Source organism: Chlamydotis macqueenii, chromosome Z, assembly GCF_036417535.1.
Source record: "Chlamydotis macqueenii isolate bChlMac1 chromosome Z, bChlMac1.mat, whole genome shotgun sequence".
In the NCBI taxonomy this organism is placed as follows: Eukaryota; Metazoa; Chordata; class Aves; order Otidiformes; family Otididae; genus Chlamydotis; species Chlamydotis macqueenii.
Window position 1 is genome coordinate 8,165,417 of NC_141593.1, and position 21,262 is coordinate 8,186,678.

At 40.8% G+C, this 21,262-nt stretch overlaps 1 protein-coding gene across 5 annotated transcripts in view; it reads right to left on the bottom strand.

Annotated features, from left to right (window-relative positions):
• UBAP2 (ubiquitin associated protein 2) overlaps positions 1-21,262 on the bottom strand; it is a 139,985-nt gene that overhangs the window by 101,578 nt on the left and 17,145 nt on the right. For all 5 annotated transcript variants that reach the window (XM_086769832.1, XM_086769830.1, XM_086769829.1 and 2 more), the window contains exons 2-4: positions 12,631-12,770; positions 5,180-5,257; positions 3,501-3,611 (exon numbers count right to left, since the gene is read on the bottom strand). In XM_086769832.1, the coding sequence (XP_086625958.1) occupies positions 3,501-3,611; positions 5,180-5,257; positions 12,631-12,729 (288 nt within the window). In that variant the 5' untranslated portion in view covers positions 12,730-12,770. The remainder of the gene's footprint in view (positions 1-3,500; positions 3,612-5,179; positions 5,258-12,630; positions 12,771-21,262) is intronic.

The following is a 21,262-nucleotide window of genomic DNA, read 5'->3' on the forward strand; positions in this document are numbered from 1 at the left end:
TGAAAAAATGCTTACAAGCATCACTGACATGAGACTGACGAAAATAAGCAGGTGGCCTAAGGTGGGGGTGGGGGGGAGTGGAGAAAAACCATTATCCAGACATACTAGAATTCAAGCATCAAGAGACAGAATGGCAGAACAACAACTTGGGAAAACTGGAGCCATGATAAGTCAGACCATTCTCTCTTAACAGCTACAGCTCATCACACAGAGCAAAATACAGGAAAAAAATATGTCTGAACAAGACGAAGGACCAAGGTCCAAACATCAGGCTTCAGCTTTAACATTAAACTCCATGTTTGAAATAAATTCAGGGATTGTAGTGGCTCTATAGAAGTATCTGTAGGAGCTGAAAATAAAATGACTAGAACACTTGCTAAGAATAGCCCAGCACCTCGTATATTATGCAATTGCATGGTTAGTCTATTGAGCCATAGTTGCAAAGCAAACAAGAAGAAAGGTACTATTTGCAAACTATTAAGATGGCAGATAGGCTTATATGTATGTCCCCACCTCTAGAAACTTATAGTTTAGGGAAGGTATTTAAGCAGGAAATTTGCATATGCAAATAAGGTGCCATTAACTGTGAAGCACTAAAGCCGTTACCTCTGACAGGCATCTGCATAAACCAAAAAAGGCTGGCTATTCATATTTTGAGGTCCTGTCCTATCTCTTCTCAATTCTGACAACAGAAACTCAGAAGCCGTCATGAGGCAGGCAATGACCAGCTAGTCCAAGCTGCCCAGAATTGGGAAAACTAATGCTACTGAGAAAGCAGGTAACAAAGTAGTTTATAAGTGCAAAACCAATGTTTCAGTGTCTCCTTTGAGAGAATAAGTACTAAGAGAATGGTTACTCTCTCTCATTTCTTGACATAGTATAGGTGAAAAAGAAGGCTGAAATCACTTTTCAATATCATTTCTAGTATACAAGACTACCCTGCCACAAGCCAACTTAGGTGAGGCACAGACAGTATGGATCAGAAGTACAAAACTATGCATTTCAGCAACACCATGTTATTTGTGTGACAGTAAAATGTTTCCTCCAGTAACTACAATATGGCCTCACCTGCTGTGGCCCATGTAACTGTATTACACACTGAAACACTCCTAGAGCTTTAGAGAAGGAGAAAAAATAACTGCACTGACAACTGAAGAACCAAGTCTATACAGTTCAAAACGCACTACTATTTCACTGATGGGCATGCTGTCAAAACATCTTTGACCATTTTTAGAAATACTCAGAACTGGATGATCTTGCAAAGCTTACTAAGGAAAGGCTGCTTCCTCTTAAGGCTTTACATGAGTTAGGAAGGATCAGTAAAAGGACAACTATGAAAGCATCAGATCCATGCTCTCCCACAATATAACTTTGAGGAAAGCCTTGAGAAGTTGGGCATATCCTTTAAGAGAGAGGATAGTGCTACCTCTGGGTATGACAATTCACCACAGACTATCAAAGCCGTCTGTTTTTGTAAGAGAACAAACTGATTACAATTTCAGCTGAGAGATGCCTGAGGCAATTCAAGTGACAGTTGTGGGCCTGACCTTCGAAAATAAGTAACAGACGCCTCCTTGCTGGCCTGATCTTAGATAGAAAGAATAATAATCTGAAAGGTCCCCTTTGTTCTATCTTCAAAGGTTTAGGAAGTAAAACATGATCAAGCATAAAATGGATCCTGTAGGAAGTTAAATGAATAGAAGTCTTGAGCAAAGAAACATGCCTTCTCTACTCTCATTCACAAGCCTCTTTCAAAAGCCAGACTGTCACAACTGTGGCAAGCAAAAAGTCTTCATTGTGATTAAGTCACACAGCATAAAGTCTTAAAGATCACGGCATTAAAAAAAAAAAAAGGAAAAAAAAAAGACAGAACTAGCAGAGCTGCCTGAGTATCAAAGAAATTATAAATAGACATTCAGCTATGACTCCTTGCTCTTCCAATTCTTCAAATTGGATACACATATCTTCTTCCAAATTAGGTAAAAAACCCCCGAACTTTTAGTGCATCAAAGCAGAGCAAAACTAGAAAAAGAGATTTGGGAATCTGCATTCAGAACTAGTAGTAACTGCTTCCAACCTTATATCAAATCCATGATTAAACTGTTCTGGAGTATACTGGCCTTAAAACAAACCTCTCAGGTCAGAGGCCCACAAACTTTAATAAAGAAGAACAAATTTCTCCATGCCCTTCAATTAATACACCTTTCTACTTCAGCCTTCGAAGTTCCCTGTGTTTTTTTCTACTTTGTCTATGGAGAGCAGGGGGTTCAGAGGGACTTGTCAAAGGAGCAGCACATTTGGGTATGTTACTTCTAACTGATGAATGAGTTCAGAAAGTTTCTTTCATGTCACAATCACTTAAAACAACTTGCTAAAGTAAGAAAGCATTTAACATTATCTATCAAAAGGAAAACTATTTTCAACTAGAAAATGGCAAGTATGAGATGTACAAGAGAACACAAAACCAGCACACTACCAACACATATTGAATCAAGGTGAGATGCTCCCTCCTACTTCCAATTTGCCAGCTTGCTCAGTATTGTGTACTTCTGCGTTTTGGATTACCTCAACTCTGCTAAATGAAAATGGGAGAAAAGAAAGTCCCCGCAGTCAGAACAGTATGTGCCCCAGAATTTTTTGGGGGGGTGGGAGTTTCCTCATTAACAATAAGCCAGAGTACACATCCTGACAAATCACAGGAAATACTGAACATTCAGCATTGAGAAAGGAAGTCCAGGTTTCTTTCCCAATTTAGATGAGATGGAATCTAGTTTACTGCCTCAAATAAATTGTAAGAAGGCTGTTCAGCAAAAACTTCAACCGCAGCAAGACATATTTTCCTGATATCTAAAGATTTAAAAAAAAAATGCTCCCTGCAACATTCTAAGTTACATTATTTCTTGTTATATACACGTTGTTTAGTCTCCTCTTTGTGTTTTTCAATGAAGGCATGCAAATGAGCAACACAGTGAAAAAAGCAAATACTTGCTGCATCCTCCTCCGCCATTAGTAGCACTGTTAATGTAACCTCCAGATGTGGAAATCTCCTCCAAGTGCAATACTGGCAATGCACACCTACAGAAGTTGCACAACTTAAAATATCTGCCTGCCCTTTAGGTTTATATAGATTGTCCTTTGTGGCAAACATTTGGCCTCAGGTCTCCAGGTTGTGGAGGTGCTACAGAGTAACTACAAACACGGCAGCACAAAACAGGCCCATGAGTGACAGAGTACTGCGTTCTGCTGTAAAGTTAAAATTGCTGCATGCAAATGAAAGCCTCTGCAAGAGATCAGCTGAACACCCACAATATTTTCACGTTTCAGCCTACTCTAAGGTATGTATGCAACAGAGAAGCTGCCCTGGTCTTCATATCCTTCAAACAATTTGAACGGAGACATGGAAATCAAAAGCTTCCAAAATACAGCTTTCCCAATCATTTCTTAGAAGTAGAAAGATGAAGCAAAAGGAGGAGTTGTTTAATATGGAAGTAAAACCTTACCGTGTCTGAACTTCCTTCCAGCAGTATGTTGATTGCTCTGTTCACATCCCCGTTACAATCATGTAGTGCCACTATGCACTCATCCTGGTTTTTCCCCGTCACTTCCATAAGCTGGCAGTAAAAGTCAGACATGTTAAAATATCTAAATTATCATCACAAGAAAATAAGAGTTAGTACCACCACAGATTCCAATAAAGTGCATAGCTGCAGTGTCAGAGCAAACCAAAATCCTAAATAAAGGTATCTGCATTTTACAGATCTGCTTGGGATTCAAACAAGAGACAGGATGAAACACAAATTAAATGGTAATCAAGAAAGCACTCTTTCACATTTTTTTTTCCTTTATGCTTGCAGTAAATGCTGTCACTCAAGAGACAGCAGTATATAAGAGCAGGATAGCTCCAGTATTGTCGTCCTCTCTTCCTCCCCATCAAACATCCCCCTCTTTATCCCACTGTGCAAGAACAGACATAAGGTGAGTCACAACACAGAACAGATCCATCTGGAAAAACACCCAGACTAAGAAAAAGGTTATTTTTCAGCCAGATCAGCTCCCTTGATCCATTTCAGTATAAGGCCACACAAAAGGCATAGGCGACGGCTGCTTAGGAGATCTAGTACTGAATTTATGCTCCGTGGACCTGCAGTGCACATCCTGAGGAGTGGGGAATGGAAATAATCAGTCTGTCATGGGATATCCAGCAACTTCACCCAAAGGAAAAAAACAAATACGAGCGGGAAATACATATACATAATGTAAAATACTGGAGAATTCCTATGCTGAACGTCATTCTTATCCTTCCCACAAGCAGAGCTACAGGCATTAGTGACGAGTGGCTTCAGGAAGTACAAGACTTCACTTCTGGCACAGCAACAGAACAAGTTTATAACAACAACAACAACAAACACTTCAGAGGAGGTTTTACAAAGCAGAAGAAATCAAGAAATCTGCTCCCCTGACGCATTAATGCATTCACGCTAATTCTTCTCTCCTGGGTGTACACCTAGGTTCCTTGTGAGTTGTGATGTGTTCACTAGGACAAAATCACCACAACAGGGAAACGGATTCTCAGCACTGCTGAATTAACGGTCTTAGCTATAACTAGGTAATGGAAGCTTGAACACCCACATTCAAGACTCAGCACAGTAGAGGAAATCATGTGAGATTTCATTTTTACAGTGTGACTCTATGATTTTAATGCATATACAGATCTGGGAGGTCAGATTATTTTTAAATAACACTTCAATTCACCTTCAAGCGATGACTAGATTTTAACTTTTCCTTAAAAAGAGCCAAGATATTAGCAAACTCAATTTACACAGGTGACATTTTTCCCACGTGCATGTACAGGTGGACAAGCTGAATGCACTCCTTATTCCAACAACCATTACACATCAGGACCATACTAGAGAGAGACATCAGCACAGATTAGTTTTATCTTAAAGGTTTGTCTACAAAGAAAATACACCGAACTAACTATACGGCCAGAGCTATATTTTCACACAGTTTCTCACACAGACTTTACAGTGTAGTAAGAGTACCTTTTCCTAGTTAAACTTATGTCCTCATGAAAAACGTTTCATCTAAATCAGAAACAGATGGTCCAGCTCCAAAATGCAAGTCAGCTTTGGAGCACCTTATTGCAGGGGAGAAAAACTCTGTACCATAAGAAACATACTTGTTTCACTTTATCTTCAAAATCTGCATCATTCTTATCGTAGATCATCTGAGCAAGGCGAATCTGTTCTGCAGTTGCCTGAAAAATGCAAACATCCAATAAAGTAAACAAAAGGTAAAAATACATTTTTTAAAAGTATCTTTGAGCGTCACTGTACTTTTCTCCCCACTTTCTCAAAAAAAAAAAACCCACATACACAACAAGCACAGAGGTGCTATGAGGAAGGAATTAACATATCCTCTATGCCCATTTTATAGTGAAAAAGTTAGCCAGGACAGAAGCAATTTCAACATGTTCTAATGTGTTTGAATGACAGTTAAAGGTCACCACAAAGACAAGAAAACCATATAATAAAATAGAATGTACTGCAGAAGGCTACACTTCGATATTATTACTCTGACACATTTATTTAGTATCTACCATTGCAGAGTTAGAGTTTTATAATAACAAATGGGCAATGGTATTTCTAATTTAACCACATCTCTGATGATTCCTGCTCACATCATGTTCCATGACTCTCCCAACAACAACCTGACTCTGTATCTTTATGAGCACTTTAAAAGCGACAGACTCATGCCTCAAGATTTTTGCTCATGAACAGCTGTGCTTATTTTCTTTATCTTGTCATGGTTTAACCCTAGTCAGCAATGGAGTACCACACAGCCACTTGCTCACTCTCCCTATCTCAGCAGGACAGGGGAAAGAATCAGGAAGAAACTTGTGGGTTGATACAAAGACTGTTTACTCGGATAGCAAAGGAACACGACAATAAAAATGAAATATAGAGATAATAAGATATACAAAAGTAATGATGCACAATTTCTCACCATCTGAGAACTTATACAACCCATCCCAAGCAGTGATCACAGAAACAAAACCATAAAGCAATCCCAAAACAATTCCAAGCAGCGAAAGAAAGAGACTGCTGCTCAGCTGTGAACTCCCATTTATATACTGAGCATGGCATCTATGGTGTAGAATACTCTCTTTGGCCAGTCTGGGTCAACTGTACTGACTATACTCCTCCCAGCTTCTTGCACCTGCACATTAGCAAAACCTTGGAAGCTGAGAAAAGTCCTTGATCTCTTTAGCAATAACTGACAATATCAGTGTATTATCAACGTTCTTCACATACCAAATCCCATACTAAATCCAAATCACAATAGCTACTGGGAAGAACATTAGCTTCATACCAGCTGAAACCAGGACACAAGCAAATACCGGTCTCTGAAAATTGTTAAAGGATCTTGTTACTGATGAAATATTTGGTGCTTCTGTAACATTTCTGGACCACAAATCCATGCTGGTAACCTCTCTGCCCTAGACTTCAGGAAGGCGGACTTTGGCCTCTTCAGGGAACTGATGGGCCAACTGCCATGGGAGGTGGCCCTGGAGGGAAGAGGGGCCCAGGAAAGTTGGTCCACATCCAAGGAGCACCTCCTCCAAGCTCAGCAGAAGTGCATCCCGGTGAAAAACAAGTCAGGCAAAAAGGCCAGGAGGCCTGCGTGGATGAGCAAGGAGCTCCTGGACCAACTGAAAGTGAAAAAGGAAGCCTATAGAGGGTGGAAGTGGGGACAGGTAGCCTGGGAGGACTACAAAGAGGCTGCGCGAGTGGCCAGGGATAAGGTAAGGAAGGCCAAAGCCCTGGCAGAACTGAATCTGGCCAGGGATATAAAATGTAACAAGAAGAGCTTTTATAGGTACGTAGGGGACAAAAGAAAGTCCAGGGAAAATGTAGGCCCCCTCCAGAAGGGAACCAGTGTCCTGGTTACCCAGGACATGATAAAGGCTGAGGTTCTCAATTACTTTTTTGCCTCCGTCTTCACCGACAAGAGTTCCTGTCCCACCACCCAAGCTGTAGAAGGCACAAGCAGGGACTGCGAGAATGAAGAACCGCCCATTGCACTCGAAGACCAGGTTCAGGAACATCTGAGGAACTTAAAGGTGCACAAGTCCATGGGACCTGATGAGATCCATCCGCGGGTCCTGAGGGAACTGGCGGATGAAGTTGCCAAGCCACTGGCTATCGTATTTGAGAAGTCATCGTGGTCTGGTGAGGTCCCCGATGACTGGAAGAGAGGGAACATAACCCCAGTTTTTAAAAAGGGGAATAAGGAAGACCCAGGTAACTCCAGGCCGGTCAGCCTCACCTCTGTGCCTGGCAAGGTCATGGAGCAGATTCTCCTGGAAACCATGCTAAGGCACATGGAGAGCAAGGAGGTGGTTGGTGACAGCCAGGATGGCTTCACCAAGGGCAGATCGTGCCTGACCAATTTGGTGGCCTTCTATGACACGGTGACAGCATCAGTGGACAAGGGACGAGCAACGGATATCATCTACCTGGACTTGTGCAAAGCTTTTGACACTGTCCCGCATGACATCCTTCTCTCTAAACTAGAGAGAAATGGGTTTGATGGACAGACCACTTGGTGGATAAGGAGTTGGCTGGATGGCCGCACTCAGAGAAAGGTGGTCAACGGCTCGATGTCCAAGTGGAGACTGGTCACAAGTGGCATCCCTCAGGGGTCCGTGTTGGGCCCGGCCCTGTTCAACATCTTTGTCGGCAACATGGACACTGGGATAGAGTGCACCCTCAGCAAGTTCGCCGATGACACCAAGCTGTGTAGTGCCGTCGACACGCTGGAAGGGAGGGAAGCCATCCAGAGGGACCTTGACAGGCTGGAGAGGTGGGCGCGTGCCATCCTCATGAAGTTCAACCAGGCCAAGTGCAAGGTCCTGCACCTGGGTCATGGCAATCCCAGGCACAAATACAGGCTGGGCGGGGAATGGATGGAGAGCAGCCATGAGGAGAAGGACTTGGGAGTGCTGGTGGATGAGAAGCTCAACATGAGCAGACAATGTTCCCTTGCGGCCCAGAAGGCCAACCGCGTCCTGGGCTGCATCAAGAGAAGCCTGGCCAGCAGGTCGAGGGAGGTGATTCTCCCCCTCTACTCTGCCCTGGTGAGACCCCACCTGCAGTACTGTGTCCAGTTCTGGAGCCCCCAGCACAGGAAGGACATGGACCAGTTGGAGAAGGTCCAGAGGAGGGCCACAAAGATGATCAGAGGGCTGGAGCACCTCTCTTATGAGGACAGGCTGAGAGAGTTGGGGTTGTTCAGCCTGGAGAAGAGGAGGCTCCGGGGAGACCTGATAACGGTCTCCCAGTACCTCAAGGGGGGCCTACAAGAAAGATGGGGAGAGGCTGTTTAGTAGGGCCTGTTGTGATAGGACGAGGGGTAATGGTTTTAAAATAGAGGGGGGTAGATTTAGATTGGAAATTAGGAAAAAATTTTTTACGATGTGAGTTATAGAACACTGGAACAGGTTGCCCAGAGAGGTGGTGGAGGCCCCATCCCTGGAAACGTTCAAGGCCAGGCTGGATGAGGCTCTGAGCAACCTGATCTGGTTGGGGATGTCCCTGCTCCTTGCAGGGGTTTGGACTAGATGACCTTTGAAGGTCCCTTCCAACACTAACCATTCTATGATTCTATGATTCTCAAAAAGCTAAAAGACTGAAATGGATGGATATAGTAATCCGACATAAATAGAAATAGGCAATGGCTGCCCCAGAGAGAAAACAACTCAAGAACACTAGTGTCCCATCATACAGGCCACGCTTCATCCTGTGGCATTTGCAGCCTACTTGAACTGCACTCCGTCGAAAATATCAAAGATAACTCTATGTTACATGATCCTGGACCTAATTTGATTTCTGCACAAACATAAGAGGCTTCCATCTCACGCTAGAGAAGGCTGATATTGGATAGAGTCAGGACCCAAAATGTGAGTTATTGTGCTGTGGAAGACCCTCATCGAAAAAGGGACCACCTCATTTACTGAAATTCTTGATGGAAAGCATTCATCCTTTTGCCGATTGAATCTTGACCTTTCGAAGTCTCACTTCACAGGATATCTCACAAGTTCAGATTTTATCAGCCTTAAACTGCTTCGTTTTTGGAGTTTAGCACAAATACAAGTTCTAGAGGAGGTCGCCAAGTGTAAATGCTCAGAGAGTCTAAAAATTACTCTACCTTATACCATCAGCTGCTTATTTTCTGAGAAGTTACTGCAGCTGTTCAGTTCCTTGAGGGAAGCAACATTTGCTCTGCTCATAGGCGACATTCCAAGATAATTAGCGTTCGTAACAGACTTAAGTACTCCGTGCTACTTCGTATTTTCAAAGATCCATGGTGACAGCTTCATACGTCAATCAGTAACACAGAGAGACTGCTCTGGAATTCCTCGTGCCAGTCCTGGTGCGACCCTGCATGAAAGTCTCCCAGTCAGTGCAGCACTCTGTGTGATGGAGCTTGCTCTTCATGTCTGCTGAGAGCTCAGCAGAGAGCAAAAACAAAAAGTCTGCTGGTTTCAGGAATTAAGCCTTGTTGATTCCTTTTCTTGCTCCGACTTCAGCCTCCTCAGGCCCACTGCACCCTTTAAGCTAGGGAAATTATTTCCTTTAAAGATATTCAGAGTAAAAACATTCAGATAATATAATTTCTGTAGAGACACGACGGCATATTTGACCAGAAACAGGAAGCCATTAAGATTCACTTATTCCAACTTCTTTTCAAGTCCACATTAGAAGACAAAAATGTACCAATTTTGTAACAATATCGAATGTGTGACAGTATCTTCAGTTTTCCTGTGTAAGCAGAAAGCTTGTAGAAACAAGTAGGTGCAATACCGCTAATATTGCAGTGGATCAGTCCCAGACGTAACTGAAGATTTAGAAATTAAAAAAAAAACAACAACAAAACCTTACAAGATGTGTTTACTACTGTCCTGTTTCAGTTGGGTTGGAGTTAATGTTCTTCCCAGTAGCTACTGTAATTTGGATTTAGTATGGGATTTGGTATGTTAAGAACATTGATAATACACTGATGTTGTCAGTTATTGCTAAAGAGATCAAGGACTTTTCTCAGCTTCCAAGGTTTTGCTAATGTGCAGGTGCAAGAAGCTGGGAGGAGTATAGTCAGTACAGTTGACCCAAACTGGCCAAAGAGAGTATATGCTCAGTATATAAGTGGGAGTTGACCAGTGGGCAGCTCTCTCACTCTCTCAAGATTGCTCTCCGTTCTGTTCTGCAATCGCTGCTCAGGATGGGCTGTATCAGTCATCGAGTGGTAAGAAATTGTGCATTGTTTGTTTTGTATATTTTATTTTCCCTGTATTTTTTATTGTTATCATTATTAAAATGTGTGGTTATTATTATCCCTTCCTTTGCTGTCCTAGTAAACTGAGTTTATCTTAACCTATGAGTTTTCCAGATTCTCTCCCTCATGCCCCCGGGGCAGGTAAGTGAGCAGCTGCGTGGTACCTGGTTGCAGCCTAGGGTTAAACCACAACTACACAAACACCAAATCAGTGTCACAAAAACTTTGGGTTTTTTTTCCCAGCCAGTGATTCTTCTTCATTTTTAAGGCACTACTGTCACAAGTAACATTGTAGCATCCCATAAAAGAGTATAATTAAGTTTTAATTGCAACTAAGAAAACAGTAGCATCTTAAGACAGCTAAAACTTTACGCAATCTTACAAGATTGCCACTCTTTGTGGCATAACAGAGTGAAAGAAATTTTTAACAGCTTCGAACTACCACAAAACAGAAGTGTGTAAACCACAAAACTGACAGTAATAGGCCTAGATCTTACAATAAAATGGTATATTTATTACCCAGAAGCAATGCAAAAGAACTGCAATGTAAATTCTTAAATAACTTAAATGAAGACCGATGTGATATTATGACAATGAAATCTCAATTTGGGGAAGCAACATTATCCTACATTCAGAAAAATGAATCAGTGGTGATTAAACAGTAAAATCCCACGTTTCTGCTGATCCGTAAAACCTGAATAATCAGTAAGGTCCATCTGATATCTAAACAATAAAAAATATGGTGCACTAAAATATAATTGCTATGTATTAAATAACCATCTTTTCCACTGAATTGACCAAACTAGTATCTATTATGCAAGAAGTAGAATAAGTGGACAAAAATGCAGAAAAAGGTCTGTAAGACTTAATGCTTAAAATCAATGAATCACATCAGCTGGAAAGGTCCTCCAGTGCTAATGTAAACTCCCACCGAGAGCACGTTCCATCAGAGGAGCTGCCTGGGGCCAGACAAAGATCGCATCTCCTCTCTAATCCATGACCATGTTGATGATAATTTTTTTCCTTTTAACAGCTGGAATTTCCAGTGTTCCAACTTGTGCCATTGTCTCTCTGAGAAGGGTCTGATTTCACCTTTTCTATACCCTTTCATGAGACATCTGAATAGAAGAGACGACTCTGCCTTGCCTTCTTAGGGCTGAACAAATTAATTTCCCTCAGCCATCACCCATTTATCCTACACTCCAGCCTCTGAACCATCTTCACAGCTCTTCGCTGGACTTGCTCCCATCCGCCAACATCTGTCTTGTGCCAGGGAACCCAAAACTGGGCAGAGTACTTCACTGCTGTCTTGCAAATGTCAAAAAGGGGAAATCACCATTTCTGTCAACCTGCTCACTATACTTCTGCAGCCTTACTTGTTATAAAATAAAAACAAATTCAACCTCATCAGTTGAAAGTCACTTTCTAAATCAACACATAAGTATGAATCACAACTACCCAAAATGCTGCAACACAAGGAGATGATAAGGGCTCGAGCTCACATAATTAATACTGTACAAAACAGAACAAGAGCCTCTCCATGTTAAAGATCAGTCTAGAAAACAATAAAAGACAATTTCCCAGGGGAGCATCTCTAGATTGATGTACTCTGAACTGAGGCAATTCCTGAAGTGAGTCCAATTTTGAGAAGTATCTGACAAGACAATAGTGAGTTGCTAGGAGCAGAGATATTTTGCACTCTCTGTAACCCAGACAAGCACACAATCTAACTACTCTGCTAATGAGAATCAAGACAATGGTGTCAGAGCTTAATTTCAATCTTACAGATACTCAAAATAATTTCAGTCCACTAGTGGACAACCACGTTCATTTCACTTTGTGAGGACACTGCACCAGAAGTTTTGGATTTTGTGACTTGCAGATATGACTAATCATGCTGTAGAACACAGCACACACCTAACGAAGCTTTTCCCACCCACCCAAATTCCTCTATTGATGAGAAATTTTCTAGTGGCAGGAGGCTGGCATTTGGAAGAGCTGAGATCTGAGGATACTGAGGTCACCGGACAGAAATCCTGACACAGGCATAGAGAACTCCTCACTGACGGGAAATGTTGCTGAAGAACACGAAGCTCCTTTAGAGACAAGAGTACAGGAACAACTTAATGCTGGGCTGGATTACTGAGCAATTAAAGCAAGATATCAAATATACTCTTCCAAAATAAACCATGATTTTTCCTCTCAACTTTTCTCAGTTTTTACTGACTTAGAGAATAAATTAGTATCATTACATGCTCACTTTCAACTCAAAGAAGATTATATAGTATCACATACCTGTACTACTTGTTTCTGTGGCTGTGTTGGCTGTGTGGTTGAAATTTGCGTTTTGTCCCGAGTGCCCCGGGTACGTTCACTGCCCACCGAAGTCATCATATACAGTATATACAAAACAATGTATGTACAAAATAGAAAATCTGAAAGGGGAGAAAGAAAAAAAAAAAAAAGAGCACGAGTTAAGGCCAGTACTGATTCAATACCCAGATAATACACAAATGCAACAGCTTGAGCTCTTCCTGTCTTTACCACAAACTCTACATGGAGACCCCTGAGAAAGCAGCTTTAATATACTATTATTGGATTTATCGCAGTCTTTACAGTAAAGGGGGAAATGCAGAGGAAAAAAAGCATTTTTGTCAGCTGACTGTGATCTGTCTAGATCTATATTTCCAGATGACATCTAATCTCACAGCTTTTTCCAGTTATTTAACATATAGAGTTTTCTACCTGCTATTTTGATGACATTTCAGCTCCAGTCATATCACTCAAATTTCTGTAGTACCTACTGTCTTGTTTTGATGCCTGAAATTTAACCACTCTCATACGCTAACACAAAAATCATATTCAGAAACTAGGCAGTTCCTCTCTTCCCTATTATCAAACTGTATTCCTACACATATACGAAGGTCGTGGCCAACGCCCACTACTTCTCACCTCTCATATATAAGAGAAATTATGATCCTTGCCTTTAAAGCCAGCCTCTGTAGCCAGTATTCTTGTTTTGTTCTCTCTAATAATTACAGAAATTATTTACAAAACTACCTATTACCCTGCTTTAAACATACATTTGTTGTACGACAACAAAGAAACTGAAAAGAAAACCCAAGTCTGACACACTCATCAGTGCTATCCCATTTATGGCAGTCAGCTTTCATTCTCTTTCATCCTCTAGTATTAGAATTACTTTGAAACAAGAAATGTATTATTCCCATTGTATTTCTACAGCATCTAACACAAGGTTAACTGATGAGTATGGTTTATAGTAGCTACGATACCTGGAAACAGATCTCTCAACTGCTCAGCACAGTCATGGTCAACTGCCTGGTTTCTGTCCCCATGACACTAGGAAGTAAAACTGCAAATTCAGGGAACTAAGGACAACCTGTAAACAGTGCACCTCGGCAGAAGATGTGCAAACAAGCAGCAAAGCACTTTCACTGCAGCCCCAATGCATGAATGTGCCGCAGCACACAACTTGTCAGAGCAGAAGCTTTGGTGCAAGCTGTCTATCATGGTGTTCAATGCGCAATAACGCTCAGATGAAAACTGAGTAAACTGCTGTGACTGCACGGAGGAGGAGGTGTTCAATATCCAACTGGTCACTAGCATTGACAAGTAACGGGTACTCAACAATTAAAGTTGTAATGAAATGCTTCAGTTTAAACATTGATTCATGATGCTCAGGAGCCTCATCTATAAACAGAAAGATAATTAACCCCATTATCATTTAAATATCTTCTTCACTTTAGAAATACATTTTTGTTGGCCAAAACTAAACCCTGACATTGAATTTCTTTATGTGTTAGAGCATTCGATAAAGTCTGAAGAGAAAGTATATTTCCATGAACTCTTACATATTTAACAAGAAAAGGCCTGCCTTTCCCAGGAACTGACTGTAGCATGAGCTGAACTGGAACAATGTGTTTCTCCAGCTTCATTAATGTATTTACCAAAGCCAATCTGTCTCCCAGTCTCTTAAGACAGTCTAACTTCGTTGTCTTCCAAGCCCCAGAACACACAGACCTTCAGGGCACTGCACTTGATACCCATGACTCCAATACAGTCATAACAGAAGTTACCCAAGCTCGTGACAACGTGGCTCCTGATAATGTGTTCTATGGAAAACAAAACATTAAGTGGAGACACTCTGAACAGCAAGTTCAACACCTATCGCTGACCATCCGGTTACGGCTGTCCACTTATATTTTTAATTCATTATGGACAGTCTTCAGTTCAGTTTGCAGTAGAAATTACTTTTGCTTTTTGTCTTAAAATGTGCTTTATAAGCCTTGCTGTCTTGACTGCCAATGTTTGAAAATTAACTTAAAATTTATATACACTGATGTTAGCCTTTGAGTTGTTTGGGGTTTTTTTTTTTTGGCTTTTTTTGTTTGTTTGTTTTTTCTAGTATCAGTCAGCTCATCATGATTTGAACCTAGCACAATAATTAATGGAAAAAAGCCCTAAACACAGAATATGACAGATAGCACTAACTTCTCTAAAAAAGAGTTTCAAATGTGATTGTCTGGCATTAACCCATTGTGATTTAAGATATGCTGAGAAATTACAACTCCATTGGGTCGCAATCTGTTCATAATTTCTGAATTAACATCATGTTTACACAGATTCCAGTACCTAGAAATTCTGACATACATTTGACTGCTAATTTCTCCAATTTCACCAAATCTACTCAAAATATTGCAATCCATGTTTCAAACACCACAGCAGTGCACATACTTTAAAACAAAGAGGTTTCCATTTGTTAGTAAAATACACACTGAACTAGAGCCTACCCTTCTTATAGCCAGGCAATCTATGGTACCTGAAGAGGATTGTGTCTTTTCTTCCTCTCCTAAGACATATTTTATATTGTCTCTGTGCTACAGTTCTTTAAGCCATATTTGTTTTTCAGGATGAAAGGATACTTCAAGGAAAAATGCAGGCACACAAATGCTTGAAACACTCCTGAGGAACAAAGTGGCACAACAAGATCAGTCTGCTGGTGGGAACAGAGCCCAAACAACCTCAACAGTATAACGGGATCTTTAAAGAAGATCCTCATCTTGCTGACCACGCAGCCCAAGAGCAGCACAATTTGGCAACAGGTCCAAAGAACAAAACGAGTGAAGGCAAAAGCCTCTTTCTGGCAGTGGTACAGATTTGGCACTTGCTTCAGACAGGTGTGGAAACACACCCTCAGCTTGACATTCCCCATCAAGACAGCATGGGCATGTTACAATTTCAGACACAATCCAGTCTTCTTAAAAGAACTGGCAGCTTGATACAAAAAGAATATTCCTTTAGTTGTCCTTTTAGTTGTCTCCCACTATCCAGAGGCAGCATCCAGACAGAGCAACCAGCCCAGCCTCAGCACGCACAAGCAGCAGCTGAAGGGCTCAGCTCATCACTGATGGTGCTCTGACCACAGAAACATTGCACCTCCCTGGCACAGGGATGCCTTCACCATGCTGGGCTGAGGCTTCACACCCTACCACACCTACTCTTCAGAGTACAAAAGCAGCAGGCAGAAGGGAAGTAGATAGCCACTGCCTTCAAATTACCATAGTGACTACAATTTTGAATGTTAAGTGGGATATTACTAATTAATAAGATTGGGCTGAACAAGAACATTTCCTTGCTTGCAAGGCAGCTTCTTATTCTCTCCAATTCCTCATATTAAAGTCTGTTTGGTAGGCTGTTGTCATAGCAATAAGTAGGATATCACAAACTGATGAACTTAATTTTAACTGCAGATCAAATGAGGAAAGAAGATTTGAGACTGGAAGACAACTCTTAATTAAAATCTGTTTAATAAAGATTAAAAAAAAAAATTCAGACAAGCAGATGTTTCAGTTTCCATGTCAGGGTCTCCCTCAGTGCAAAAGTCCCTCATCAGCAGTTAATAATTCACCTTGTAGACACACTAGAACTCTAGTAAGTAGCCAAAACATCTGTATTTTGAAGATATAGATATGCACTAAATGAAACAGAATCCTGGAGCACTAGCAAAGAAGGAGGACAGAGCACTGAAGAAAAAAAATGAAGTTCCCAAAATTGTGTGTAAGGGTGGTCACACTTTCTTTCATGACAATAAAAGACAAAAGTACAAGATTGCTGTAAACCTTTTATTTACTGATATAATCAAGTACCTCCAGAGGAAGGTTGTCTTTACTTCTGCTTTAAAAAAACACAACAAAAACTCCGAGCGAAACAAAAAAAACCCTTGTTCAGTAGCTAAGAAAATTGTTCACTTCAAGTATGTTCAGCTTCTCAAGCACTAAGGAATTCAAATTTCAGCACTTCCTCATAAAGTAAATAACTAGACTTAAAAATGGAAAGCAACAGACGCATTTAGGAGGAAAATCATCCCATATCTCAATGTTTTGCTTGTTTTAGTGTTTCTGTCTGTACAGCAAGTTTAGCCCAAGGACCTACACTACATCAGCACATACAGTATTCCATAATAAACCATCACGAGACTGGTGATCAAATAGCAACAATCATTCTAGTTTCCAAAAGTGGTACCTAAGTATGGTCTCTCACTGCCCAGCTTTCCCAAAGAGACCAAATCCCACTCCCTCCCAAAGTCTCCACACCATAAGTCTTGTTCAACACATTTAGTTGGGTTTTTGCTCTGAATTTTAGAAGGGAGAGAAAAAGGCAAAGAGTCTCAACACCTTTAAAAACCTACTTTTTGTGTATTAACACAAAAAGTAGGTTTTTAAAGTTATTATAATGCTTCCTTTGATCTCCTGTTCAACTTTCCTTTGGCAAGAAATCTAGTCCTTTTAGACTCAAGATGTCAGAAAAGCTAGAGATACACAGAATACAAATTGACTTGACAGGGTGGCAAGCCCTACAAGACACAGTAAATCTGTTGCTGAACTTCCAGGGACAGACCATGCAGTGCAATATCATCTGACTTTCAAGAATCCTTCTGAAATTAAATATTCACTTCCATCAGCTGAACAAAGCATTCACAGTTTCAATTCTTTTCCTGAAGCAGTCTCAAAAAAGTTATTTTCTTGACTCTCTGGACAAGACGCTGTGATCAAGAACACTGCACAGAAATCTCTGAACACCTTGAAAGTGTGATTGCTTTTTTATACTCTAATCTCAAAGCTACTCAGTCAAAGATTTCTCACAATGACAGGGATGGGAAAAGGCTGCAGGACATAGCTTCATGATGGCATGACCACTGTATGTGTACACTGAGTCTAGATTTTACTGCTATGGCAGTGGTATAACATGAACACAAGGACAAAATTACGTCTGCAAAGCACCAATGCAATGCATTTCCCTCAAGTGCTGTTGTGTGAAGAATCTCACCACCTTTATCACTGCTTGAAAGCAGAAAAGAGTTTGCAAGAGTCAGAAGTTCCTCAGGAGCAGCACTGATTACTCGGTGTCTGTACTGCCCCAAATCAACAACACTGAACCTGAGCTTATGGACCCTGGGAGGATTCATATCTCATCTTACCATCTTCTACAGTAAATAGGAAGAATACTGATGGCCAGAACTAGACCTGCATCACTCACAGGCCAACACAGAATAGAGAAATTGTACTGTTTGTTTGCTCTCATGTGCTACCAAGAAACAAGGACTCCTGGGAGTGGCAAGAGTACCAGCACAAACGCATCGACTAACACATATGCTTCCAGTCGTGTTAGTAAAGCATACTGAATAAACAAGTGAATACTCTTACCCACCTTTCAATACTCCACCCACTGAGCTGGTAGTTGAAATTATTATTCTGCCAAGTCAATCTATAATTAGCTAAGAACACATCCCAATCTACTGAAATCAATAACTTCTCATTATAACAAAAAAAAAAAAAAAAGTTAATTTCAAGGGACTGGTACTCCTAAGCAAACGTTACACAAAAGGAAGACAAAGAAATATACAAATATGTCTTACAAACAAAAGAAAAGACAGTATCATTTTGGAAGGGAAAGAAGAGCTCATCTTCAAAAGACTGGAATTAGGCAAAAGCTGAACAAATATCCAGAGTCCCCTTCAAAAGCATGATGTGGAAGGGTGTTCTGGTTTCGGCTGGGTTGGAGCTAATTTTCTTCCCAGTCGCTGCTGTGATTTGGATTTAGTATGGGATTTGGTATATGAAGACTGTTGATAATACACTGATGTTATGAGTTGTTGCTAAGAGACCAAGACTTTTTTTCAGCTTCCTAGGTTTTGTTAACATGCAGGTGCAGGAAGCTGGGAGAGGTATAGCCCGTACAGTTGACCCAAACTGGCCAAAGAAAGTATTCCATACCAAAGATGGTATGCTCAGTGTTTAAGTGGTGACTGGCTGGTGGGCAGATCTCTCTTTCCCACCCCCCACCCCACTCTTGGGATCGTTCCGAGATCACTCTCTGTTCCATTCCACGATAGCCGCTCAGGATGGATCATGTTGGTCATCAGGTCATTAAGTGATGAAAAATTGTGTATTGTTTGTTTTGTGTATCCCATGATTACTGATATTAATATCATTATAATTTTTAATATATATACTATCAGTAGTATTACCTCTTCCTTTGCTGTCTTAGTAAACTGTTTTTATCTCAACCCATGAGATTTCCTTTCTTTCTAATTCTCTCTTCCATTCCTGCCAGGGAGGGGGAGGGTAAGCAAATGGTTGTGTGGTACTTAGTTGCCAACAGGGATTAAATCACAATAAAGGGAGACTGAACAGTGCATGCTTTCCACTAGAAGAACAGGTTTCAACTATGAAAGTTAAATAATATCATTAACATTATCATTAAAAAAAATATTGTAATCTTACACTATCTTTGCTATTATCCCAATGTCAGTTGTACATTTCAGCATATACTGGTGATTATCCTAGCTTTAATCAAAATCTGCCAATAACACCAAATAAGCAAGCACTTCTTTATAAATATTCAAACTCCAGAGGCAGCAAGTGCCCTTATTCATACAGAAATTTCTGAAGGAGGAATCTACATTTCCCCCAATTCAACTTTCACTGGTATTAAAAAAAAAGGTAAAACAATGGCACTAAAATTAGAGAAGCCTAACCAACTTCCATCTTGGGCTTGATCTTTCACACAACTAAGGCAACCTTCAGACTGCTAAAAACCAGGCTAGTAAGATCCACCCAGCTCTGCTGCTGTCACAAGACAACATTCCCGAGTGACTCTGGACAATCAAAAGGCAGTGAATGTCCTAGAAGATTCAGAGGACTGGACCTGATGTTTCAGACATCAATACCTACAAAGTCACTATTCACATCTTTTGCTGACTTTCTGCAGTAACACCACCATTTTAGATAGCAACCAGCTGGACTTCAACATATGAAAAGAATAAAGTCTTGCTCCCTGTCCTAACTGATTATAAGCCCCACATTTGCAAGGACTTGCAAAACGTACTAGTTACAAGCAATTATCATTGATTGTAATGAAACTTTAAGTAACAGAGACTCAGACTAACTGCATGTTATTATCTAAGTGCTGCTCATGGCTATCAGAATTAAATTATCTTACTAGACCATAATGCAGACCAGACCACAGTTGTTGCCATGAACTAAACAAACAAACAAAAAAAAAAATTACAAAACACACAAAAAAAACCAAACAAAAAAACCCCACCACACTTCAGTGGTCCACATAGAAATATAATACACAGAACACAGGCACTTTCTTTGAGAAGCAGTGATCATGGGGATCCTGTGAGGAAGAGGCAACAGCATTTTGAAGCAAGCAACATTTTGAAGTTCCTTCTGCTGAGGAATATTTTAAGGAAAGCTCTGTCCTGTCCTGATAGTTTAAGACCTGAAGGAAAAATTAAATACATGCTTTGACGGAAGGACTTCCATTTCTTGCCCTTTGTCACAGAAAAGGCTTTTCTTAGGCGAGCTCTCTCTAAAAGCCACCAAAGAAAAAGAGAGAATGTATTCCCATCCCTGACCACATCCTATGCTGTCCTGAACTGTCAATATCAGGTTAGGAAGCATATAGAGACCACAGTAGCTCAGAGGTGGTTCCTGGTACTTGCACAGCCACGCACACACTGTTTCCTCTTGCTACATGAGGAAAGGAACACCTCCATTTTCAAGTGCTCTACTCTCTTATTTTCTAGCCGAAGGAGATAAAATACTAGCTAAGTCAATAAAGAGTATACTCGCTGCTTACTCCATCACTGCTATATTCAGTGGTGAAGAACCATCACTATTACAAATCTTCTCTTCATAGGTGTTTCCCTGGGTTTGTCCCCCTCAAAAAAATGCAGCAATCAACAAAGAAAAACAGAAAAGGTAACACTCTCAGTGTTTTCCCTCCTCAGGTTTCCTGAGTAGCATCCAGTGAAAGGGTACTACAGTGTCTGCAACTTCCAACAAAGCAGCAGCTAGCAGAACTACAGCCTAGTCACCCTCTGCAATAAATACTTAGATGGAATTATACACTGCACTAACTAGGAGGCTTGTAAAAAACATTAACTAGTACTTCACAAAAGTAAAGGTTTATTGTGGCTGACAAAAAAAAAAAAAAAAACACCGAAAGAACCACTGAACTAGCAGGTTTTTCAGGGAAAATCATTACCCTCTGCAGCCAGAACTAACAAAGCCTTTGCTGAAGTCACACACAAGTTGAGGATAGCTGAACAGAGTTCGGGACAAAAACTTCTTACTGGAGTTTTAGTTCCCATTTGGGACCTGGTTGCATAGTCATTTAAAGTTCAATCCATAGTGCAGGTAGAATTCAAACAGTTGATTCCATTAAAATCAAGTTTGAGCTCACATCTAATACCACACAACCATGAACCGTCACCAGAAATAATATTCCTGCTCCCCTGCTCCTTAACCACATAACACTGCTACTTCCCTTCAATCAGACTAACAATCCTGCAGCTGCAGAGGGAGTCAGTTCAGTGAGCTGACCCAAGAGTAAA